General features: G+C 32.2%; 1 protein-coding gene across 1 annotated transcript in view; it reads right to left on the reverse strand.

Moving 5' to 3' along the window:
• LOC133182908 (uncharacterized) overlaps window positions 1-26,486 on the reverse strand; it is a 26,975-nt gene extending 489 nt beyond the window's left edge. Inside the window, exons 1-18 of the mRNA XM_061317760.1 lie at window positions 26,404-26,486; window positions 26,080-26,256; window positions 25,433-25,699; window positions 24,972-25,228; window positions 24,355-24,858; window positions 21,658-21,838; window positions 21,331-21,507; window positions 18,067-18,333; window positions 17,647-17,903; window positions 16,994-17,549; window positions 9,547-9,703; window positions 7,882-8,014; window positions 7,417-7,512; window positions 7,107-7,286; window positions 6,802-6,956; window positions 4,689-4,935; window positions 3,386-3,482; window positions 1-1,184 (exon numbers count right to left, since the gene is read on the reverse strand). The exon at window positions 1-1,184 is cut by the window's left edge and continues 489 nt beyond it. Of these exons, the coding sequence (XP_061173744.1) occupies window positions 569-1,184; window positions 3,386-3,482; window positions 4,689-4,935; window positions 6,802-6,956; window positions 7,107-7,286; window positions 7,417-7,512; window positions 7,882-8,014; window positions 9,547-9,703; window positions 16,994-17,549; window positions 17,647-17,903; window positions 18,067-18,333; window positions 21,331-21,507; window positions 21,658-21,838; window positions 24,355-24,858; window positions 24,972-25,228; window positions 25,433-25,699; window positions 26,080-26,207 (4,275 nt within the window). The 5' untranslated portion in view covers window positions 26,208-26,256; window positions 26,404-26,486 and the 3' untranslated portion in view covers window positions 1-568. The remainder of the gene's footprint in view (window positions 1,185-3,385; window positions 3,483-4,688; window positions 4,936-6,801; window positions 6,957-7,106; window positions 7,287-7,416; window positions 7,513-7,881; window positions 8,015-9,546; window positions 9,704-16,993; window positions 17,550-17,646; window positions 17,904-18,066; window positions 18,334-21,330; window positions 21,508-21,657; window positions 21,839-24,354; window positions 24,859-24,971; window positions 25,229-25,432; window positions 25,700-26,079; window positions 26,257-26,403) is intronic.
• Between the last annotated feature and the right edge of the window lie 412 nt (window positions 26,487-26,898).

Consider the following 26,898-nt stretch of genomic DNA (forward strand, 5'->3'; position numbering starts at 1 on the left):
TAAGTGTGAATTATTGGTGTGTAAATCACACAGACTTGCACGTAGGCATATTTTTCATGAAGCGCTAGCGCGTTTCATGAAATATTCCTACGTGACAAGTCTTGTGATTTACACACCCATAACTCACACTAAACTTAAAAACATTCCTTAATATTCCATATGATCTATGATGTGCATATCTTTGGGTAACGAATCTCATCTTAAAAGACTGAGCGAAAAATATCTTTACAATGCTCAGAATTCATTAAAAAAAATAGACGTAAACTCTAGGTAAAGTTCCATCCTACGAGTGTTGTGTTATTCCCGAGTTAGGTAAGATTGATAATCTATATACAGTGTATAGACTTTGTGATAGAGTGACAGATACAGTGTGAAAAAAATACAGTGTATAGATTTACATGTACGTAACTTTGAATTTTATTTAGTATCAAAAGAAATACAGGCATTGAAATCCAGCTTCACTCTTGCACATACACGTTAAAACATTCTTTATATACACGATATTGTGAAATAATGTGTTATTAGTAATTTTCGACTAAATCCATGGTTAGAAGTGAATTATACGTCCCTATAAAGACAAAAGGATGGTGAATACAATTGATGCCATAAGTGTTGCTGATGTTGCGCTGCTGGCTTCAGATGTTGGTTTGTAAACTTCTTTACAAGTTTCCATACAATTACCCTGACATTTTTCTCGAGCAATCTCCGCGTTACACGAGTCAAGAGCTGTAAACATAGCAAAGCGTTCTGGCCAGTTAATTCTCACTACTACTTCTCGATAATAAGCACCAACACTGCCATTTACACATGGGTTTTTCATTGCTTCTGCTAAAAAGGTACGGCATTCTGAGGTACATCCTGTGAGCATTTTACAATTTTCGAAAACGCCCTTTAGAAAAGCGGCCGTTTCAGGATGCTCATTATCATTAAATGCCGTGGTATTACAGCCATTTATAACTATAACTTTATCTCCATAACTATATAAAGCGTTTTCGCTTATGTCTCGCCACTGGGTGCAGGTTGTCAGTTTGAGATTTTCCTTAGGGTGGTAGGTGAGAAATCCGAAACACATTTCGTCATTAGTTGCGTCACCTTTGTACACAGTTTTGTTCCTGTTCATAGAGGAAAACACACAAGTCGAGATTATTTCGTCCCCGGGTCTGAACTCGATAGGTGTTGGGAATCTACAATATAAAGAATGAATCTTTAGATCAATCTTATAGAGGTATCTACTCTGTGGGGAATTGACTTTTCTGTACGCCTGATGTAGTACCCCGGACATCCATCGCTTATACGAGGATCGTTCAATAAATAATGCAACATACAGTATATAATAATAAATATAGAAGTATTTGATTTTATTCTTATACAGTTGAAAATTTTTATTAAAGAGCTTCTAAATAAAGAAAACCCCATGATTTTTCCTACTGTCCTCGCAAATAAATTTACTTTTAAAGTAAGCATGGTCACTACACTGAGCTTAAACTGTTTAACAATGACCTCTGCCAAGAAGACAGAAATGAGAGCGTATGTGAAAACTGCTTCTTTACTAAAATCTCCGAAGAACTCATAGTAAAGATATGATTTTTATATGTGGAAAGAATAGCCTTTAACGCTGTGTAGCTAAAATATAGCAGTCAAACTGGTCGATTGAAATCTGTAGGGACACCAAAAAATATAGATGTTGTGTGCAACATGATATCTGAAAATGCCAGATTTACATTGAAAGACATTGCTAAGACACTAAACATTTCATCAATTCTACTAAAATTGTAAAATTCATGACTATAATTTACAATTAAATATCCAACAAAAACTGTGAAATAGTACTCCGATTAGGAGTATACATCATGGTAGAACTTAGATGGTCATAATTGAAATAAAAATCCATAAGGTCCTTTAAAAGTATTTGCGTGGTAATAATGATTAGTGATCTCTTTGTAAAGTATAAAATTTTTGCATTTGGGGATCAAGATTCAGGCCTTGGTTGGGTCGTAGTTTGTAATATATTGAAAATTCATACCTAGTCTCTATGTAATTCTTTTTTATTCATGGGCATCTTTGCATGGTTATAATAAGCAGTCAGTGCTCTTCCAAAATTGTGGAGTTCAGGTCATTCATAGATTATGTGAAGTCCGTTCAGTTGTTCTAACTGAATGGTTTAAGTTAACGATTACTAAATCACTCTGTAGAGCAAATTATTCAACTGGATTATAAATCCTTTCTTTTACACATATTTTACCCATAGAATTTCTTAGTAAGGGGTGTGCAATAACATTGTAAAAAGACACCTTTAAATATCAATGTAAATTTTCTTGTGGATTGCATTTTCTCTTTGCAAATCTTGCCTTAGTTTTGCATTGATATGTAATTTGGGTTTCTTTTTTTTCTTTTTCAAAAGAATTGAAAACACAGGTTTTCAGATTTACAACTATGGAAATGGGTGAAACTTAATTAAGATCATTTATTACAATCTAGTGTCACATTTCTGTTGTTCATTAAAATGTGACAGCACTTTTACGTCATAAGCCTTAGTTTAATAAAAAAAAATAAAAAATTATATTAATCTGGCAGACATATTTGCAAAATTATTTAAAAATCAACCTTATCAATTTCATATGCAGGTCATATTACACTTTATTATGAAGACATATAATATGTTATGTGGTAAATATCAATAGCCTATATCTGCGCTAAAGGATCTATGGTCTAGAGAGGCTTGCTTGCTAACAAGTCATTCCCCAATTCAAAGGTTTGGGTCATATTATCTTGCTGTCCCACCTGTTAAGCCTGTCAAACCTAGTTTAAAATATAAAAAAAATAGATTCCTGGGCACAATACTACTCATCTAGGTCGTAATTTCTTTTTCATAGCAAATTGACATAAAATCAAAATATATGAAAATCAGTATTGTGCTTATCAACTTATGATTTTAAAAACGCATGCATATGATTTTAACACTTTCATGATAATGTTTCTCTTAATTTTTCTATCAGATTCACAAATAGTAGTCTTTTACTATTCTGAATGTTTATTTCTGCGTGAACTTGGAGGAGTGATTTAAGTAAACTTGACAATGAGTGAGAATTGCATATAAACGACGAACACCCGGTTCTAGAAAGGAGTTTTATTTATATAATCCCATGTTGATTACCACTGTTGTTTTACAAACATGGGACAGCCACAGATTTTCAGAAGAATTAAGGCAATGAAGCGTTGAATACTACTGTCTTCTAAACTTTTATGTTAAAACAATATTGTGATACATACAGAAAGGAAGCAATCAATGTGAACGTAATTTGCTCTTTATAAATTAAGAAATGCCATTAAGTGGAAAATTGTCTTACGCGATAAGATATACCATTAAATGAAAAATTTCTCTTACTCGAATGTTTTTGGACTATCATAACTGTAGTCGGTTTCATAAGATAGGTCCCGCAATTTCTTTCCATCCCTGTAGTGTTCTAACTTCATTTCTCTTCCTGTAATACATATAACTCCAATAAAATGTAACAGTAGGAAAATATTTGCCTCGATGATATCTGTTTAAACGCTGATCTGGAAAATTTCCATGTTTGCAATTCATATTAAAAGTTTCACTCCAGAAAAAAAGATATTCAGTAAGTTTTTATTTTTTTATATATTTATTTTAAGCTCAGAAAAGAGTTAATATTAACGAGCGAAAGAACATCAATAAAAATTGATAGTAGGAAGAAAGATGAAAGTTTGAAAGTACTTAATGTGCAAATTAACATTGGTTAGTTATTTCACATGTCTATTAAAAGAAAAAGTTTGTATGAATTAAAGGATGCTGTGTTTTTGACAAAAAATGACGTCCCTTCCTAACTCTGTCAAACCCTTCTCATCTTTAGTAGACCTTGAAGATAAAACCGTGACGAATGTTTTTGCGCCAAAAACATGACGCACACTCAGGTCATCACCAACAACACGCAAGTTTTGATTCATTACAATGAAGGATTCCAAGTTATGGCTAAGATTTCAGTACCTTATCTCATTGCTCAATATGACATTATCTTTTGAGATGTAAACTAGATTCAGGGTCTTGGCACAGTTTTTTTCTTCTTTTTTTTGTTTTTGGTCAGAGACAAATACTAAAGTTTGAAAGCACTATAGTAAATGGTTTGAGATATACAGCTCGATTTTGTGATAGACAGATAAACAGATAAACTGACAAACAGACATGCCATAATAAAACTTCTTATAGGTAATTAACAAGGTGGATGTTCTGAGCAACTTTGATTTCTTAGCATATTAAAAAGTCATGTCTGACGTCCTACGGGATGTTAATTATTGGTTTTAGCTTGGTTGTCTTCTATCACAGAGTTGTTTTCGGGTCAAACCCCTCAAATCTCTCATTGGAATGTGTTCAAGCTTTACATGTATTACGTTCTTGCCTATGACATAAGAGCGTGTCATAATCTTGACTCAACATCATATGTCCAAGATCATAGTCAATACGTAATGAGAAAATGAAATGGTGTATGGACTATAATTCTTGAACCTCATAGATGTGTTATTATCTCGACTAAAGGTCAATATGAGTTCTCATAAGTTAATGTCATCTAGAAATGAAATGTTGAAAAAGTCTACCAGCCGTAAGTTTGAAACTGTTGTTCGAAATAAACAAGTATAATTATGATATATAATGTATGAAATAAAAAGAATACCCAGGTAGTGCATATGATTCAGTGCACGGGTAAAATAAACTGGTCCATTTACAATAAATCGTGAAGTGTCGGTATGGGAACAGTTCGCTGTCACCACAACTCGAGGAGAACGTGGGGGGATCCGAATGTAGTTCTGTCCAACCATCAAAATGCCTGCGTCATGGATTCTTCTTGTTTTTGTTAGGAATATGTACATGCCAGATCCGTCCATATAATCTGTCCTTTTCTCCGGATTATTCCAATGAACCTAAGGAAAGCAGTAATGTTTACATGTGCATTATAGTTGAGAGTGCAGTGATTTTTCAGCATGCAATAATAAGATATAAGCATCAGAAATAAATTATCACCAGCATTCTTGTTTTAAAAAATAAATGACAAGATGCGCATGGACCTTATTGCTCACCCGAGTGTCACTATTTTTTCTAAGCTTCATTATGTGTTCTTTTTCTCTTATCAATTTTATTTTCAAAGTTGAAAGATCTAACGCATTTCTCTTAAAGTCTAGTTCAGAGGAGGAATATGTAGACAAAATGAATGTAGATAAGAATGTTTTCATTAAAAAAAATGACATTGTGCAGCCTTTGTTTCTTGCAAGGTTTTCAATAAAAAATATCAAAACAAAAAATGAAATGAACGGATCATCTACCTCTTCGAAACTTTAATGTTTATTGCAAAATGACGATAACAAGAATTTTTATATTCTTATTCCAGTACTATTCCAGAATTAAGGGACTTGAGAGGGTCTTCCATATATCCTCTTGTCAAAAAAAAAAAAAAAAAAAAAAAAAAAAAAAAAAAGATTGGTCCATACATGTATTATATATTTATCAATCTAGAATATACATAACATAAACAAATCTACAATAAAATATAACAAACAAACAAAAACTCTTTTAGATACATGTGTAATAAAAAAAAACCCTGAAACTGTGTTGTTACCCAGTCCATATTCAAGAAACATTAAATTCTTTAATATGATTTTAATTTGTACTATTCTAAAGAAGATGAGTTTGTGTAAATTTAACAAATTTAAAGCCTTGTGGTTCTTTAGAAGATTATTAAAATATTTTCCCTATGCATTTTCAATAAAAAAAAATTGAATCCCCGCTTTGGTAAAATAGTTTCTGGAGGAGTCCCAAAATTTATGTGAACTGACGGAAATAACGGACGACGATGGGCAAAAAACAGAAAGTAGAAGGTCACCTGAGCCATTCAGGTTTACCTAAGAAAATATTTATTGAGAATATGAAGAAAGAAAAATTTTGATATAGGAAGAAGAGTAAAACTCGTACATCAAGTATTTCTAGAGATTTTATTTCTTACACAACTTGTTTCGTTATACGGTCTCTTTTTAATATAAAATGTTTTTGATACATGGTTGTTCCCCATTAATAGTAAAATAAAGTAAGATAAAAAAAAATTGACTTTTTTATATACTTGCACTGAGTGTCAGTGCAATGCAACTCATTACATGATTTAATAAACCTAAACCACATTTGAAATAGTGCTTGTATGGAAAATAACATACTATACTGATAACACATTCTTAGCTTGAATTTTCTCTCTGCATTTTATTACGTATCAATATCAAGAAATATTTTTACATTTCATACAAACATAAGCCCCATGAGTACCAGATTTATTTATAAACAAATTTTATTTCAAGAGTAAGGTACAAAAAAGGGATCCCTTTTCTACTGAATCGTGTATTTTCTTTTTTTTAAAAAATTTTCTCATAAATAATAATATAATTTTTGAAATTTGCAGCTTTGAATTTTTGTTGACTAACCCTGCCGTTTACTACTGTGGCAACAACAATTCACAGGGTTTAAATATGAGTAAAAGCATTTTATACTTTTAATGTTTTTACATTCATTCCTGATTGAATCACATTCTTCTTGTTGAAAGATAATCAACATAATTGAAAAAAAATGTCCAGTTGAAAGGGTTATATCATCAAAATATCTTTGATATAGGGATCAAATAATTAGATTTAAACATTTGACGCTAAAATACTTATATTTGCTCTTCTGGTTTGAATATTCTATGAATATTCTAGTAAAAAAATGATCAAGATATCAAGAACATAATATGCATATTGTTGCTGAAGTACCTCTAATATAGCTTTCTTGTATCCATTCACTCCAACCCTAAAACCAGAGTCTTTATGAAGGCATTCGCCCTTAAAACCTACAGCCCAAAGCGCTATCATATCAATGCAATCTTCCTTTGCCATGCCACAGCTCTGAGGAGTCGTTGTCGCGCTCGCTGCAAGGAAGTATATACATATTTTTGAGATTGATTATATATATATATATATATATATATATATATATATATATATATATATATATATATATATAGATAGATAGATAGATAGATAGATAGATAGATAGATATGAGTGAAAAATCACCAACCTGTGTCTTTACAGCCGTATAGAATCATGTGATGTAACACATCGGCATTGTCAATCAAAGGCTGTGAACCAATAAGATGGTAATCTCCATCTGTTAGGAGGTCAAAGGTCATGCAGTAATAATTTGTTTCCCTCGGGGGCACCATGGTACTTGGAAATTTCAATGTTTGGTTAATAGTATCTGAATATAGAGAAATATGTTACAGGAAAAATATAACAACACTTTTAAGTACGTTAACTTCATTGATTGAAGTTGTAAACTTTTTTCGGAAGATATATGCATTTCTTTATAATTATATAATATCACAAACCATCTTCCATGTCACACGTAAATTTTGGAGGGTTGTTACATTGCAGAAAATCGTTCTTTCCAGTGCATTTTGGGTCATCAAGAGGTTCACATACACCTGAAAAATATTGAAATGTACAACAGTTAGTTAATTTATGATGCATATGTCTATACTAGATTTCCATTCCCACTGCTTTTTCCACCTTAAAATGGGTATTGCATTTATCTTGCATCTTTACTATCCGATTATTTAATGTGTTTCGTCTAGGAGAGTACCCTGCAGTTTTTTTTATTATAAAAAGGTTCTTGAATAGGTTTTATTTCCAGTGTACTACGATGGGATACTTCCAGTATATTGATTTGAATGTACTGATAGCATCCAGTTTTAATAATAGCCTCTTTTTCACTTATTGCATTAACGTGATAATTCCTTTTTAATCAAAGAAATCAACATGATGCAAATCAATGAGAAATACTCCCGTCTTACCAGGATGGGACAGTCCAACGATATTTTTTGGTATTTTATTTGGTGTCCACTCGCAATCTGGATCTCCTAATTCTTGCCCATTGGTCTTACCATCTCCATCCGAATCCTTTTGACAAAGTGCAGAAGTCCATGTCTTGAGGACAAAAAGAGAGAGAGAGAGAAAAAAGATGTGTCACTTCTAAATTTGAACTGGCGGAAATATTTTTCTCTTTTTACATTTATAGCATAGAGTCGTCTACAGACGCTGCCAAAGGGATGACCACATTGAGAAAAAATCTGTCAATATTACTTCGTTGTAGCAAAAAAAAAAAAAAAAAAAAAAAAAAAAAAAAAAAAAAACAAACAAACAAACAAAAAAACCTATGTCATCTTTTCTAACAGGATGCATGAAATCAAATTAAAAGAAACTTCGCAATTTTCCAATTCATTTGAAAACATTGTGTTTGTGTGTGTCAAACTATGTTAGTCATCACTACTTCGCACTAGTCTTCGGGTCAACAACGCTGTGCCAATGATGCATGTATAATGTTTGCAGCAAGGTTATCGATGTTTCTCTGTAACTTTCATGTCTCAATATTATCACCAGATTATGGATTATTTGGCAGAAAAAAAGAATGCATAAGCTATAGAACTTAATCGTTTTAGTGTTCTAAAGTCTCATATATATATATATATACTAGGGATGGCAATTTGTAATCGGTTAACCGGTTACTCGGTCGGAACAATGGTAATCGGTTAGTCGGAGAAAATTATTATATGTGTAAATCTGAACACAATTTCATAGAAAAAATCAATTAAAAAGATACAAATAAAAATATCTGAACTGTTTTCATTTTCACCTTTCTATTTAAGTTGATTCGGAGATAATTAAGGCTCTCCAGATGGACACCGTGGGGGTAATTAGTCAGTTTTCGAGATGTTAATTGCTGTGTAAACACCATGTCGTTACCCATCCGTCTTGTGTTTCTTTAATGACTTTAATTAAATGATTGTTGAGTACTGCGAACTGATTATAATGTGTACCTTACCTTTTGTTCAACTATCCTTTGCACTTGTCAAATTGTATAATTAAACAAACATTGTAAATTAAGCGATAGCCAAGTTTTAGTTTTGATTATAGTGACAAATTGAATGCACGGCATCTCTTGTGAATTTTTTTATGTAACTGATACTTCAGGCATACCCGTTTTTTTTTTTGGGGGGGGGGGGGGGGGGGGGCCTTATCAAAATTGAAATTTTGTATAATGAAATAATGTAAAAAATCTGATACATTATAACATACCGGTATATTTATTTACTATATGTAACATTTTTATTGTCTTGTTTATGTAAATAATAGCTTACAATGAAGAAATTGTTTTGATACGATTAACCGATTAATCGGTCGGAACGTCTTGCGGTTAACCGATTGGCAATTCTGTACTCGATTGCCATCCCTAATATATATATACATATATATATTAAATTTCTCCTTTTGTTCCTTTTTTATTTAAACTATAGGACTTTCATATGTGAATTGTTGAATACATAATCAACTAATCCAATGCTTGTTTACCTAATAGTTTAGAGCTAATGTGGTCATCAAAATTCAACATAATTGAGGCCGAAAATTCCTTACATTTCTGAGATATTTTTAGTAAAAGTATTATCACATTGAAATTTTACCTTGCCTTCTCTGAAGAAGTCCAGTCCGAATGGATTTCTTTGGCCTCCTCCACCTTGTGCCTCGTGTCCAACACCTTCCCATATGGTTGTCGGATCACAAGGATGTGGTACTTTTCGACCATTTGGGATTTTATCTCGAAACGTACCATAACCATCAGCAGAGTTGGCAACCAACAAAACGACAAAGAAACTGAAAAAATATCAAAAAAAGCAAGAAGCTAAATATATTCATTGAATTTGAATTCAATGTTTAAAACATGTCTCATTTAGAAAATCAAAATATAAAGTTTTGATTCGGCCCTGATATTAGCCCGAGTTGTTTCAGCCCGAACCTGAATTGCCGATACCAGGGCCGAGATCGAAATTGCAACATCATATTATTTATATCATACACTGTATGCCTAAAACATAAAATAATACAGATATAAAATTTTTTTTATTCTGTTATTCTATTCTATATTCCTATTTGATATACGTACGTTGAGTTTGATTAATAAACCTTATTTTCTACTACGAAAAGTTAATACGTATTTAGTCAAAAGATATAATATAATTTATTGATGCATAGCATCAAATCGACCAAAAACTTTCCACGTGTTGTTCATGTCGCAGTTTTGCTTTACCGAATATCAATATTTCATTACCGAATTTTTTTCTTATCGATACCAAAAAGTATTAATATATCATTACCGAATACTTTATTTTTCACGTTCTGAAAAAATGCATAGAATTTTCTAAAATTATACGTTTATGCCAGGTTGTCTTTCTGGGTGCAGTAGCGAACTTTTTCTACCACACTTGAAGCCTCAACCCTCTTTTTGAATTTTTGGTAATGATGTCTAATATTCTTCCGGAAATGAAAGAAGATAATTTTCGGCAATTATATTCGACTAGTTTAAGACAATTTACGACAGTCCAATGCAGATGTTCATGTTACCATGGATCTATGTCACGTGATGGTGCCGATGATTTCTGCAGATGATGCTGCCATTGATGAACATCACAATAAATTTGAAGTGTGGAAAGAATTTCGGTGTGTCATTTGCCTCGGTATCATATTCAAAGCATAATTAATTCACTAATTTTTCTCTCATATTTTGGTAATATATTGTCCAGAAATTCGTAATATATAGAAAATATATAGAAAATATAACGTCAAGTATCTGTGATTTCGATAGAAAAAATGCTCGGCATGTGTTGCATTTTTTTCCTTTAGTCAAAAGTTTGGTAATTTTAGTGATAAATTAACGCATCTGAAACCTAGATCTCCAGTGACGAAGAGAAATTGAATTACTAAGTACAATTGTACCTAAATGCAGCAATCTCTACCTTTATAAGGGATAACAGAAAACCATTTAAAGATAATAAATTCATGCGTGAAGAGAACTTTAAAATGGAACAGGAGGTGGTCCTTCACCAATTTTCACTTATTTATCCTTCCATGCCACAAGAGGTTACTGGGGTATTTCGATAATTAATATTAAAAAAAATTGCCAATATTCTCCCACAATGCATATTATCTTGTAGTACACTGTTCATGCCAAAATCAATGGAAAGGTCATCAAAAAAGTCGTATTTTCATCTTGAATCTCAACATCAAAAATGCGCATAATAATTTACTACATCACCTTAAAACGTGTATTTATAAATTTTTTGTGAAGGACAACATTATAATAACGTTTACAAGTTTTAAAATATCTTTTAGGTCATATATTTCGAAATGAACACAAGTTCAATATTTGGCATGAAATACGAGACCAAATAGCTGTATGTCGTAATATTTATTGGAGGGGAAAATTTCGAAATAGGTTATTATATCAAGGTACGATGATATAGTTTACTACTTATTCCATAAAAAAGAAATCTGTTGTGAGAGGTGAACAACCTTTTGACATAATTATAGCTGACTGTTTCAGCAAAGCGCTAAATGTTTTATAGTTTTGTATTTAATAAAAATATAGTACTGATTTAATTTAAAAAAAAAAACACCAGCTGGCCAAGTGATCATCGTGGCTGACTTTTTGTTAGTCAAAACCATTCACTTTTTGTGTGCGAAAAAAAAAAAAACACGATGTAGAAGTAAAAACTACTTACCTTACGGTCCACATTTTATGTAACCGTTCTGTATTTGGGAGCCCTGTATTTGTACCCTGCTAAGGTTATATATTTTTCAGTTAGGATGCGGGTCAATGATTCTTTACAGAAAGGATTCAGTGATCTAGATCTTATTGCCAGGAAATTTTACTCAATATACAGCCTTACCACTGGCATTTGTTTACTATAAACTCAAAAAAATAAATAAATAAGTAACGCTGTAGTAAAATTATTTGAAACAGTGTATAAAGATATGCATTAAAAATCATAGAAAATGGATTATGTTTAAAAACAAATACAACTTCAAAATAAAAGATTCAACAAGTGTGTAAACTGGAGAAAATAACGACATGGACAACTCTTAAGACATTTTGAATGAAATTTTTATTCAGAATCAAAATATCTTGAAGTTAATGTTCGACAAATCAATTTTATAAACGAAATACATGTTCCTACAAATGTGTTAACGGTAGTTACATGCATTTACTAACAAGGTCGATGTGTGAAGGAATTGAAGTTGGAAAAGAGAGATTTCTCACTAGAAAAAAAATGAATTTTAAAACGTAGTTTCAAAGACACTGGAAAAGACAATCATTTCTAACACGCAATGAAACAAGAAGAAAAAAATTAAATTTTCTTTGCAAATTAATAATTTTACAAACAATCATTTGAAAGCATATTGACGAATATTACCACTGTGGATTTCATCACTAGAAAAAAAAAAACTTAGGATACCAAATTTTTTTTTACGTTGGTAAGTGTTCTGAATTTTCACAGTATATTAAACATGCTGGTAGGAATGTCATTGTTTGGTCTGTTCTGGATTCACAGCCATTTAAATCTCTCCACAAATAAAATGGGTTCTGATAATTATAGGGAATTCGTGACTATACACTTTTTTTCACGATAAAGGTCTTTAACGGTTCGTTTTCCCTTTTCAAAAGATGCTTTTTAAAGTAAGACATGCATTGAACCAATGATATTGGATATGGTTATATGATGTTACTTATTCGTTTGATTCAAAGGCTTTATTCCCGGTGTCTTCCCACTTAGCCAACATTTTGAGCAAAATACAGGTAAGCACAGGTATATCTGTGTTGGATAATTGGGAATGGGTTGCAGGTAGAGAACAAAAGAATTCAATTACTGGTAGGCTATAGTCTGTTTAAAGATAAAAGCTGAATAAAATCTTTTGTAGCATAGATATATTATGAATTAAATATTTTTGTGATATATTGAGTTCCTATTATAGTACAAAATTATCTTTTTTATAATTAAAAAATATTCCCTTATTATATTTAAACAAAGATATTTAGCCTTAAAAAATAAATTAAAGCTCAACTTTAATCAAGCCTAAAATATGTTTACTTTTCAAAGTTTTAATTGAAAAACACATAATACGCTGCACAGAGGTTGTATGTAGACAACGCTAGAAATCCACCGGGACTTGGTTATATTAAAAGGTCAATTTTGCTGAAAGCATAGAACACAAAATATATATTATGATGCATTGGTAAAATACAGGTTATTCCAGGTAAATCCCAGAGGGAGATCAGACTATAATTGCTACCAAAACATATTTCACTCCTATTGTTCTATACCTAATTATCAAATGTGTGCAAAACGGGAACACACCGAGAAACTTCTTTTCCTCCCATGCGTATATCGGTCTTTGAATTTCAATTCCTATCGTGTATTCACGGTGTATTCGCTTTTTGCACACATTTGATAATTAGGGATAGAACAAGAGGTGTGAAATGTGTTTTGATAACAATTATAGTCCGATCTCCGTATGAGAGTTACCTGGAATTAACTGGAATGGAATTGATAATTTAGACAATATCCTTATCGCAGCTCACCTGTTTTTTTTTTTTCATTAATATAAAATGAGTGAGAAAATGAATTCAATCTTAATTAATTAAAAAAAAAAAATAACTTGCCCATTTAGTATAGTATGAATATTATTAGTTTGGATTAGTATTTATGATTTTTTTTAATGTTTAATAACAGTTTTTTTTAATTATAAAATTAAAGAAATAAATCAAAATATCAAAAAAAAAAATTTTTTTTCGTCCTATTCTTCCGGTAGATAATCTTTCGCAAACTCTCAATTTTGATATAGACTATAGCAATTAAGTTATTATCTTACCTGAACAAATTCCCGTTTTGCACACATCTTTTTAATACCTGAAATTCAAATGTGTGCAAAACGGAAACAAACCGTATTCACAACCTTTTCTAAATATAACTTTTTTTCACATACGTGTATTTTAAAACTCACAACTCACATGAATTCATTGTGCATATGTTAAATTAGTAGTTCTTTTTATGTTGCAATATTGTATAATTTTTATTGTATTGTATAATTTTCCATTTGTATTGTATATTTTTGATTTGTATTGTATAATTCTTATTTGTATTCTATGATTTTCCATTTGTATTGTATAATTTTCAATTTGTTTTGTATAATTTCTCATTTGTATTGTATAATTTTCCTTTTGTATTGTATACTTTTCCATTTGTATTGTAAAATTTTACAATGCAAATGGAAAATTAAACAATACAAATGAAAAATTATACAATACAAATGGAAATACAATACAAATAAACATTATACAGTACAAATGGAAAATTTTACAATTAATGCAAATGGACGATTATAAAATATAAATGAAATATTATACAATACAAATGGAAAAGATATACTATTGCAACGTTTGACATGCCATAGTGTTTTACCAGTGCACTGCGATCATAAATGATAAAAAAATAGGTGGGAAATCTTGTCAATCAACAGCAAACCGTTATGCATATTTCATATTAATTTTCCACATTTATTGTTCTAAGTATTGAAATATTTATCTAACAGTAGGTCAGTGGACCTAGACGATCATTGAATACGAGTTTTTCAGGTTATCATCTAACTAACTCAGTCCTCCTATGACTGACACTCTAAACTCCTGAGTACATAATCTTATCATTTTGTGAAAACTTAATGTTAAATTATGTCCATTTTTACATTGCATGAAGCTAGTCTCCTAGATGCTCAGGAGTAAAGATTTGAAATTACACGGCATTTTAAATATATGATCAATTTCCCTATATTCTGGGTCTGAGTCCCTCGGACATGAATTGTATAATTTGGTAAAGAATTAATGATTACATGTCGTCGTGCATAAAGATTGATCATTAAATGCTCAGGAATAAGTATATTTATAAGAGATTTTCAATATATGACCAACTAATTTGCACCCTGGAGCTTGAAGTTAGGGACAAGAATTTCAGTATTTTATTAGAAGGCTACTTACTGACTTATCATAATCAAGTAAATAGTTAGCCAGCTAGACACAATTGAGCAAAGGGGAAGAATTATAACAAGAGGCTATTGGGCCCACAACGCTCACCTGAGTATTTATGGCCCTTCTGTTCTTCATCATCAGATTCTTTTTCCGACATATTCTTATGTAAAACTTTGATCACATATTATGACCCCACCCTAGGGGGATTTAAACAAACTTCAATGTGCTTCCATATTAATATGACTAATCATGGATTTGTTGTTCTTGAGAAGAAGACCGTTAAAGATTTTGCCTATGTATTCCTATGTAATACTTTTATGAACCCGCCCTACTCCTGTGGGGTCGTGATTTGAACAAATTTGAATCTACGCTACCTGCAGATGCTTCATATAAATATGACTAATCATGGCTTTGTTCCTGGGTAAACGATTTTTAAAAACTTCTCCTATATATTCCTATGTTAAACTTTGATCCCCTATTTCTGCCACACCCTACATCCTGGGGTCATGATTTGAACAAATTTCAATCAGCACTACCCGAGGATGTAAATATATATAAATACAGTGTATGACTGAAGATATTTAAAATATTTCCCATATGTTCTCATTTAAAACTTTGACCCCTGTTGTGGCCCCGCCCTACCCCTGGAGGTCATGATTTGAAGAAACTTGAATCTACACTACCTAAGGATGCTTCTATATTAATATGACTAATAATGACTAAGCTGTTCTTGAGAAGGTGATTTCTAAAGATATTTCCTAAATATTATGATGAAAATTTTTGACCCCCTGTCGTGGCCACGCCTACCCCTGGTGGTCAAGATATGAACAAATGTATATCTACTGTATGTAATGAAGCTTTCACATTAATTTCAACTTTTCTGACCAAGTAGTTTTTTCAAAGATACCACCAAATTTTCAGTAATTCTTAATTATCTAACCTTGAAAGAGGGCATGGCCCTTCTTGTGAAGAAACTTAAATCCCCTTCACCCAAGGATGCTTTGTGGCAAGTTGATATTGGTGCAGTGGTTCTTGAGAAGAAGTTGAAAATGTGAAAAGTTTACAGACAGACGCTGGACACCCTTCGATCAGAAAAGCTTACTTGATCTTGATCCTTTGGCTCAGGTGAGCTTAAAAATAGAATGTTTTTCGATATACTGTAAAATCACAAATTTCGTGGGGGTTTAATTTTCGCTGTTTTCATAGTATAAAGAGACCCACGAATTCATATCCCCCACGAAATGTGAAAATTACATAGTGTTTTATAATGTTTCTCCTTTAATCACATAATCAAATCCCCTTGAACCAGTAATTTCTCCTCAAACCATGAAATTTGAACCCACGAAATTAAGTGATTTTACAGTAGAAAATAATTTTTGTTTTATCCTGGAGCACTTATCCCTGGGGTCAAAGTTCATTATAATCATGCAAAGTTTGTTTGCTAAATAGCTTAACCTATCCCCAATCATTGAACCTGAAAACTTGATAACATGAAATGAATTTCAAAGTTTTGATAGTTGTTCATGACATCATAATTATGCAAATATTACTTAATACAAAAAAAAAATTAAAAAAAAATAAATTGTGTTTTACAATCAAATGTTTTGTACAAGCGTAAATATACTTTATTACCAGGAAATTACATATCTGTTCATACCTAAATGTTAAACATTTCTATGGCGTCATTGTTGAATTCTAAGAGAGGCCAATATTTAAGCATTTAATATTTTGACATTAGAATGATTAAAAAGATGTTTTTGGCCATTTCACTATAACATGTATGTTTCAAATTAATTTTCACTAATATTTGGGAATATTTTTTTTAATTTACATTGTACAATAATTATTTGAATCTATAACTTAAACGATGGATAAAACTAGTTTCACACGAATAATACATGAATTCGGCATTAATAATACACACCGGTAAATGCTAATCATGTTTGGCAAGATAGAAAACCACAAAAATCACCGCAAGGATCAAAAGTGATTCATCAAAAGTGTTGATTGTTGAGGAAGATGTTGAGTGATTATCCGAGAGAAAGCTTATTCCTCGATCAAATTCATATTCACCAAAACATTTTAATTTCAGTTTTTGGAACAAACCACCTGATTGATCATCGAAACGAGCTTCACAGTCATGACTAAAAATCAAGGACAACCTGCCAGCAAAGTTCATACGAAATGTCGAATTCTCAAAAAACAAAAGAGTCAAATTTCCCTCGCCAATAGAATTGACTTTAAAGAGAAGCTCTTTGCTTAAAGAATTATCACCAATCACAACATCACCATAGACACGATGCCCATAATTTCCTAGACATGGGGTAACATCATAATCGTCCGTCGAAATGCTGTCCTCGGTTTCATTCTTGGATTCTTGCTTTTCTTCCCAGGGTTCAGGAAATGAGCAAACCGTGGAGCTGTTTAACCACGGCTCTTCTTGAAGAAGGATATCTGATAGTATATATGACAACGGTTCTAAATCCGTTTTGAATTTTACTGGCCAGGGACCATTCGCTGTCATGAAGAAACCACTATTAGCTTGTGGGTATAGGGATGCGATTGTAGAATAAGCATGGAGGGATCCCGTATGAAATAAAGACCTATGTCCTATAAGCAAAGGAGTCTAGCATAAAGATTTGAATACCACGATATTTTTTTTTGTTTTAAACAATCATTCATTTTAAAATCCAGATATATAATTTACCTCTATAATATCTCCCGAACCAGGCATAACCATACCAGGAAGCAATTGAATGCACTGGATAAGGATTTGTTAAACTGTAACGATCCATGCGTGCCTCTGTAATTGATATATGAGGTTTAAACATTTCTTCGAACACTTCCTTTTCAATAAGGGTGAGACCATCTGCAGATGTACCATTTCCTAACAAAAACGACAGCCATTTTGACAAGTCTCGTGGTGAGGAGCAAAGGCCACCCGCTGGGGAAAGGTCCCGTAGTCTACAAATAAATCCGAAGAGAAAACTATGTTTAACAAGGAGAATTTATTCTATAGCTGCAAGAGGAAGTCATGCATTTGAGTAATTACTACACTAATATCACTATTTTTGTTACGTTTCATATAGAAAATAGTGTTTTAATGAAAGTTCATAAATATACATACCTATACAGAAGAAAGTCTTCATCTTTGAAACTTAGTGTTTTATTTACTAAAAAGTAAGGATATGCGAAATGTTCATCTCTTGAAGACACATCATCTAGAAAAATAGAAGCATTCATGCCAAGTGGATCCCATATTTTCTCCTTGATTAATGTCTCAAATGATTTCCCGCCAATTACTTCTGCCACGTGACCTGCCATCATGTACATAAAGTTGTTGTAACTCATCTCGTCTCGAAATTTTTGCATCTGAGGTAAATATTTTAAACGACTGGAATTTAACAGAAAAAAAAAATAAGTGCAAGCACAAACTATGAATGAAACAAAAGTATTTACTGTTTGAATACATGTATATCTCTAAGTAACATTTTTTTTTATAAATCAATGTAAATAATTTAATGTAAAATTTATATTGGTTATTCTGTAAAGAAATTATGTTAAATAATATTTTTGTCGCTATATGCAGAGAAGTTGATGATCAGAGGTTGTCTTGACCTGGAATCAAGGTCTGTTGTACGAGGGTCATTCACAAATTACGTGGAAAATGTCGCTCTTCGTTGAAATATTTTTAAGAAATCTAAATTCAACAAATTACCGGTATCATATGTAAAACATTTATTTTGTTGATGTGTGCAATTTCATTTTTTAATCAAATGGGACTCATGTTACATTATTTAAAAATCAACATGTTTTAGCACTACGGATCACTCTTATCAACGTGACGTCAAAAACATAACGCATAACAGTTTCTCATTTCACACTCAGTCTGTGGTGGCGCCTTACCCATTTATGTTTTTTGTATTTTTTTTTTAAAATTCTATACCAATTTACACTTAGTTTGCTAACAATTATTCCATTATCGAGACAATTGTCAATGTCTTCATTTTTTTTACCGCATTTCTCTTCGCTCTCAAGTCCAGCAACTGTGAATCACACATTTCTTCCCATGACGTTACTAACGGTTTTGACCAGATAATTTCTATGGAGGCCGTTCATCGTCCAATACAGAGTCTCTTAAACTAATTAAAATCCTGTGACATTAATACACACTTGCACGGCTAACTTTTGATATATTTTCTGCTTCTCCCAGCTTTTTCTGAGTTTGTTATGAAAATTTCTCGAGTGCAACACAAAATTGTATTACTACTCGCTGCTCCATTACGACATCTTCTTGTAAAATACACTTTTCAATGAGGACTACTTGTCTTTCATGATTGATTTCTATTCAGCTGAAGAATATTTAACATCTCAATTTGGCATATGAAATAACGTAACCATACTCAATATGAATTTTTGATTTCATTTTGTTTAATGCCATTTTAATTTTTATTTTTCTTAAATAACCCATGTGATTGTCACAAGGAAAGCTTATGATAAGAACGTGTAAACTTATATTAAAGGTAAAAACCTTGTCCATGAGAATAGTTGTGGCAAAATATTATTAAAAACTCGACTGATTTTAAATTGTTTATTGTTAAACTCCCACTTCAAAATATACTCGTCTACACATACATTTTGCCGAGGGTCCAGACGGACACATTGTTGTTGGCTTTTTTAAAAAAAAATTGTTTTTGTTTTGTTTATTTTTCAGCAAATTGCCGAGTTCTTTATGCATGTGAGAGGAATGCCTCTGTTTTCAATTTCCCTCTTGTTGACTTTTTCTCCTCGGATTTCAAGAAAATAAGCCTTTCGTAACGGTATAAGGGAACTGTGCTAGTATTGGAACACATTTCTGTGTCAAACTCTTAGGCCTGCATGTACCGGTGGATTACCTCTTCACGGATTGATTCCATGGTTTAGAGCCCTGCAGAACTGTCGTCTTCTTACATTTCCAGCGGGTTGATACACATCAGGTAGCGGTTTGGAAAATCAGAATTTAAAGCTTATATTGCTCCGTGGCTATTTTTGTAGTGTTAGTTTCCTGTATTTGCAAGCAATCTGAAAAGTGGTTTAGGTCCAAACACTGACTTTAAATAAAGTGTGGTTTAGGTCCAAACACTGACTTTAAATAAAGTGCAAGTGTGACCAAAACTGACTAAGCATCCATTCCACATTGAAAGCACCTGTAAATCCAATGTCATGAACACATACTTCGACCTTGCCGACCAGATGAAATTCATTCAAAATGTCTTGAAAATTTGAGTGTAAGTTCGAATACACAGAACATTGCACTCTATTTCAATCATCTGTTTTATTATGTTCTGTAAAAGTCCATGAGTTAATATAGTGTTAATAGTGATAGCCACTGAATCTTTTAAAATCTGTAGCTCACTTTTTCTTTGATCGAACTTGATCATATCGAATTCTATAACTTTAGGTAGCAGTCCAAAGAATTCCTTAAAGCCTTTAGGTCTGAACTTAGGCGTTTTGCGAAAGAAATAACGAGAATATTTCGACCAGTTTGCAAACGTCGGCCTTTGATATGATATAGTAAATTTGTCTTTCCAGCCTAGAATGCCAGCTCAGCTTCACATAGCGTACATTTTAATGTTTCCATCGTGAGATCTTTTAAATTATAAGCTAAAAAGGAATTTATGACGAAATTTGACATGCAATTGAGTTCCTTTCAACAATAAAACAAGATCGTTTCAGCTTAACCTTAGCTGATTTTTTTACTCATGAAAACACTTGTGTGTTTAGAAATAAATAAGGCGAATCGAAAATGTGATAACTTGATTAAAAAGAGTAATCGAGTGAAAAAAGGTGATCATTGGTATGACAGAGCGATAGTAGAGTAATCGAAAACTCGATGAAATCCCTGTTTTTTCCAAAAATACTTTTTAGTTTGTCTGTGCTCAACAGAAAGCATAACTGAAGAGAAGAAAATTAGTCCGACTTACAACTGCACCAATGTTAGGGGCAGAAGTTTTTTACAACAAAATCTTGTTTTAAGATAACCTATGCTAATTTTAAACCTTAATGTATACCGGTACTTTGAAATTTAATACCATGATGACATTTATTTATTTTGTTACAAAAGAATAATTTAATTCTGGTTGTAACGCAATATTTGATTGGATAAAAAATTTACTTTATATTGTATAAATCGGGTTGTCTACGTCACAATGACTTGCGTCAAAAACGTATCAATCTGCCTGACGTTACATTCAAAATATTGTACAAAATGAAGTCATTTTTTGAGGACAATCATTATAATTTTTCTTACATTAAATGAATGAAAATTAAATTATAAGTATACCGTATAAAAAGGGAAGCTATTAAATTCATTTCTTAAATATTTCATTTAAGTAGACTTTGTATGCTGAACCTGACATAAGCGGCCCTGGTGATATTTGGAGTCACTGTAATCAAGGGAAAGTCCGTGCTCTGCGCTCCTGTCCGATGGGTCAAGAGGTCTTTAATGGTCATCTCAATTGTAACACAATCTGTACTCATCTGAAACTCGGGTCCTAGTATGTCTCCTACCTTAGATTCCCATCCAAGGCTATTTGTCCGTCAAAAAAAAAACAAAAAAAACAAAAAAAAAACAAGAAACAGTGATTTTGAGGACCAAAACTAATAAATTTATGTAGACATTCAGAAAATGTTCAAAGCGTCTGTGCTATAGCTAGTATCTTTTATTAGATTTATTAACCTTTCCCCTTTCTTCTTGGATTCAGTGATGAGGATACCAAGGAGAGCCGCTGTAAAAGCCTTTCCTGTAGATCCTATGTTTGATACTGTGAACTCATCAAAAGGCACGGGCGGATCTAGTTTGGCGTGGCCATATCCTTTGTAGAAAACACTTCCATTTCTAATTAGAGATATCCCGAGTCCTATTTAAAAGAATTAAAAGTACCACCTGTAGATTTCCGTCCATTTTAGATAATGAAAGTATGGTTTAGTTTTAAAAGATATTTTAAATCCAAATCAAAATTCTGATTATTTATTACTAGTATGTTTACTTATTTTTTTTTTTAAATGCAAAGAACAGATGAAAAATTTCTTTTTGAAAATCAACATAATTGTAAGTATTACTCATAGTTAAAGAAAATTCAATTTGTCTTTTGACCTACATTTGGTTAACCCTTCGCCTACCTGGTATAGTCTTACATGTTATCAGTGAATCAACGGTATTGTCAATAAGTTGTATTTCCTCATCTGTAAAGTGTTGACTGCATACCGAGATGATTTGGGTCCAAATTAGGAAGAATATCCCAAAGAAAATCATATTTACGAATATGTTAATCATAGATTCACTAATTCACTGACATCGTTGCGCTGGAAAGTGTGATTTAGATCCTTAATTGTGTCACACATGCTTCAGCATACAAATGAATTCTAAATGACAATGTTTCAATGAAAATGGTGTTTTCTTTCAAAATACCTGAATGATTACATTACGAGGTAGATAAAGGTGTCCTATTTCCATTTACTACCATAAAATGCTGAGTAATAAACAATTGCCCATATCATTCCAGTGTTGGGAATATCGCTGATGAAGGTTTTTTCAAGTGACTATAAAGGTATTCGAAAGCCCTGTAAATAATTTATGATCTAATCTTGTCGAGAAATAAGTACCCTCTTTCGGCAGTGTTCAAACAGACATTTTGTCATTACTTGGACTGAAACGTACCACATTATGAAATCTCTAGATACACAACTGTCGACTTTTTCCTTAATGAGAAGGATATATTATGCAGACTTGTGTTACCTTCGTAAATGAAAGTTTGACACATTTTAAGTCTGTTTTTTTTATTTTAATGAAAATCAATCACAGAAGATTTAAAATATACTTTACATATGTATTATCTTAAACATGGCATCAAGTATCATTTCATAAAAAGTTACGTTTGTTGCCTCATTTTCTTACGGGGTAAATTCATTCCTATGCATATACAATATAAAGTAAGGGCAAATGGAAAACTGGCAAGAGGTAATTCTAAGACATGTTATCGTTAGATAATGGTTAAAAAAAATTAATGTTTATTTTACCATGCTGTATGACTCTCTTCAAAGTTCCTGAGTATTTTTCGACTTTCCTCATCGCTCTATTAAAAGTAATTAAACCGCATGGATTCTGAGATTAGATTTTAAATGTAAATAGATAACACTTTTATAACGTTACTGATTAATATGACAGAATAGGAAATATTTTATATAGTAACAGTAACTGTGTTGTTTTGGCAATTTTAAACCATTCCAGAGTTTCATCACATTTTTTGTTTCAGTTTATGTAGTTGACGTATTCTATTTTTGTCCACACTTCAGTCTCTACTTAATTCGGCCTTTCATTTTTAGAATCTTCACCTCAATAACATTATATACTAGTAGTTCATCACAAATCCGTCTCAACAAAGAACCAGCAAAGGCATATTGAAGAAGAGTCTAACACAATTTACTTCGTTTTTCCTTGTAAGAAGTATTTGAATTCAAAGTTGTTCACAAAGTCTGTTTAGTGATTACATAAGAACATTTTACAAAGTGCTGCAAGAAGGGATTAACAATTAAAATATACCGTGGAAATTTTTGAATTCGTGGAGATCAATGTTTGTGGGCAACCAAAATTTCAGTGGTTCGTTGGGACGTAATTTTGTGGGTAATTCGTCGATGCGGACGATGCTTTGTCTTTCGTAGGGTAAATTCTTGGGTAAGATGACCTACAAACGGTCCCCCACAAACAATGAGGATTTTACAGTATCGGCTTGGGTAAAACACACGATTGTGTGGAAAAGATATTAGATGCCCTCTATACACTAATGAAAAATTATTTCGAAAAAGTTGAATCACTTTAAGGTGAAAACATCGAGTTTATCTATAAAATTAGTTTTCAACCTAAGATCCCTGCAATTTATCTATTGATGAAAAGACACTGTTGATTACTAGTACTTGAAAGAAAAAAAATACATGCTAATAAAGTGCTCAATTAATTTATCTAAATGCATAAAATACTACAGATCTTTCCTGTACAGTGTATAGATGGTTCTTAAGTCATGCGATTTCAAGGTGACTTACTGACAACAGTGCCCAACAATCAATGGTCGATTTTGGGGTGATTGTTGGTCAGTTACGTTACAAGGAAGGCTATTAACCTGTGTCATAACGAAGAAATATGGTTATTTTTTTAAAACAATGATAAATTAATTTTCCACAGCATCAGTAATGCAAACCGGTAAAAGTTATCTCTGTTTGGTAAAGATGGAAAATATATAAATCACTGAAACAGTCATAAGCGATTTTGTAAAGGCGTTGATTTTTGCGGAAGAGGCTGAGTTATTCTCCGAGAGAGAGCTAATTCCTCGATCATATTCAAATTCGCCGAGACATTTCAATTTCAGTTTTTGGAACAAACCACCTGACTGAGCAACGAAACGAGCTTCACATCCACTACCAAAAATTAACGGAAATCTTCCAGCAAAGTTCATACGAAATGTCGAGTTTTCAGAAAACAAGAGAATTAAATTCCCTTCTCCAACTGTATTGACTTTAAATTGAAGCTCTTTACTGGAGATATTATTACTAATCACAACATCTCCATAGATACGATGTCCATAACTTCCTAAACATGGGGTAACGTCATAATCATCTGTCGAAATGTTAGCCTCAGCTGAGATTTTTGATTTTGGCTTTTCCACCCAGGGTTCAGGAAATGAGCAAACCGTGGAGCTGTTTAACCATGGCATTTCTTGAAGAAGGATATCTGATAGCATATATGACAACGGTTCTAAATCTGTTCTGAAATTTACTGGCCAGGGACCATTCGTTGTCATGAAGAAACCACTGCTAGCTTGCGGGTAGAGAGAGGCCAATGAGGAATAGGCATGAAAGGATCCCGTATGGAATAAAGATTTATGACCTGTAAGTAAATCATCCTCGTGTAAAGAATTAAATAGCACGATTTTTACTTATGTCATAAAATCAATAACTTACAAATCAAGACCCACTGTACTTAGTATAGTATATTTTTACCTCTATAATATCTTCCGAACCAAGCATAACCATACCAAAAAGGTATTGAACGCACTGGATACGGGGTTGTTAAAGTGAAACGACCCATGACTGGCAGGCCTAATGGTATGTGAGGGTCAAACATTTCTTCGAATACTTTTTTGTCAATGAGGGTAAGACCATTTTCAGATGTGCCATTTCCCAACAGAAACAACAGCCACTTTGACAAGTCTCGAGGTGAGGAGCAAAGGCCAACCGTTGGGTATAAGTCATGTAATCTAAAAATAAAAATACTTGTTCAATAAAATATGCCTTAAAGATATGTGGGTTTTTTTAAAGTAAATGCTACTGTTTATTACATTTCAAACATAAATAGCAATATTTCCATATCATTTCATGTATGCATACCTAAATCTTTATACATACCCATTTATAACTAATATGTAATAGCTATACTTACATACAGATACCTATATACATACCTATACAGAAGAAAATCACCATTATTGAAACTTAATGTTCCGTTCAATAAAAAGTACGGAAATGCAAAATGTTCATTTCTCCAAGACGCATCATCCATAAAAATAGAAGCATTCATGCCAAGCGGATCAAATATTTTCTCCTTGATCAACGCCTCAAATGATTTCCCGCCAATTACTTCTGCAACGTGACCTGCTATCACGTACATTAAATTGTTGTAGCTCCATTCGTCTCGAAAAATTTTCGTCAGAGGTAAATATTTTAAACGGCTGGAATTTACAAAACATCTTTAGATGCAAACACATACCAGTATACTACCAGTGAAATTTCTGTTCATTAATCATTAGTTATGTAATTTTTAAATTAATTTCTATTACTTTTGTAAGAAATTGTGCTAACTTGTATTAATATCATTTGCAGAGCGTATCAGAGGGTACCGTTGCATTGACAAGATCATAGAGGTTGGAATTAAGAACGTATTTAAAGACAGAATTGTGTAATCGCTATATAGAAGGACGATCCAACACTGTTTAGACGTTAAAATAATTTACTGAATTAACACTCTGATCTTTACTGAAGAAGTTGTAGAAAAAGATTTCATCAATTAATATGTGTACGTATGCAGTAGGGAACTGTTTATGTTCTATACCTGACGTAGGCAGCCCTTGTGATATTTGGAAGAGCTGTAACCAAGGCGAAGTCCACGTTTTGCGCACCTGTCCGATGGGTCAAGAGGTCTTTAATAGTCATCTCAGATGTAACACAATCTGTACTCATCTGAAACTCGGGTCCTAGTATGTCTCCTACTTTAGATTGCCATCCAAGGCTATTTGTCAAGATTTAGAATAAAAAACGAAGAAATTTTGAGGCCAAAAAATTGAAATGCATAAATAAAAAAAGTAATATATAAATCGAAGGATATTTTGAGATATTATGCAAAGTACAAGTTAGTATTTATATTAGATCCGCTTACCTTCCCCCTTTTCTTCTGGATTCTGTGATCAAGATACCGAGTAGAGCCGCTGTAAAGGCCTTCACTGTAGATGCTATGTTTGAAACTGTGAACTCGTCAAAGCTCACTGGCGGATCCAGTTTGGCGTTTCCGTAACCTTTGGACCAAATATTTCCATTTCTCACCAGAGATATTCCGAGTCCTGTTAAAAGGAATTAAAAGTTTTGCTACGCTTGGGTTTTTATATACACAATACATGTATATTCAATTTTAGACATGATTAAATAATAAATATAGATCTATTTTAATTTTAATTGATGCTCATATAAAAAAAAATTAACAGCATAAATAGATTTTTGTCTAGTTTTCAAATTCAGGTATAACAAATAAATAAATATATAATTATAAGTATATAATTAAAATAAATAACTTAATTACTGTTCTATAAAAATCAGTATCTTTTTTGCTGTCTGACTCTCCACGTCTGTTCCATATTTGTTTATTTTACTGACTATA

Source organism: Saccostrea echinata, unplaced genomic scaffold (genome assembly GCF_033153115.1).
Source record: "Saccostrea echinata isolate AGI-Se365-2 ecotype Australia unplaced genomic scaffold, CSIRO_AGI_Sech_v1 ptg000009l, whole genome shotgun sequence".
Classification (NCBI taxonomy): domain Eukaryota; kingdom Metazoa; phylum Mollusca; class Bivalvia; order Ostreida; family Ostreidae; genus Saccostrea; species Saccostrea echinata.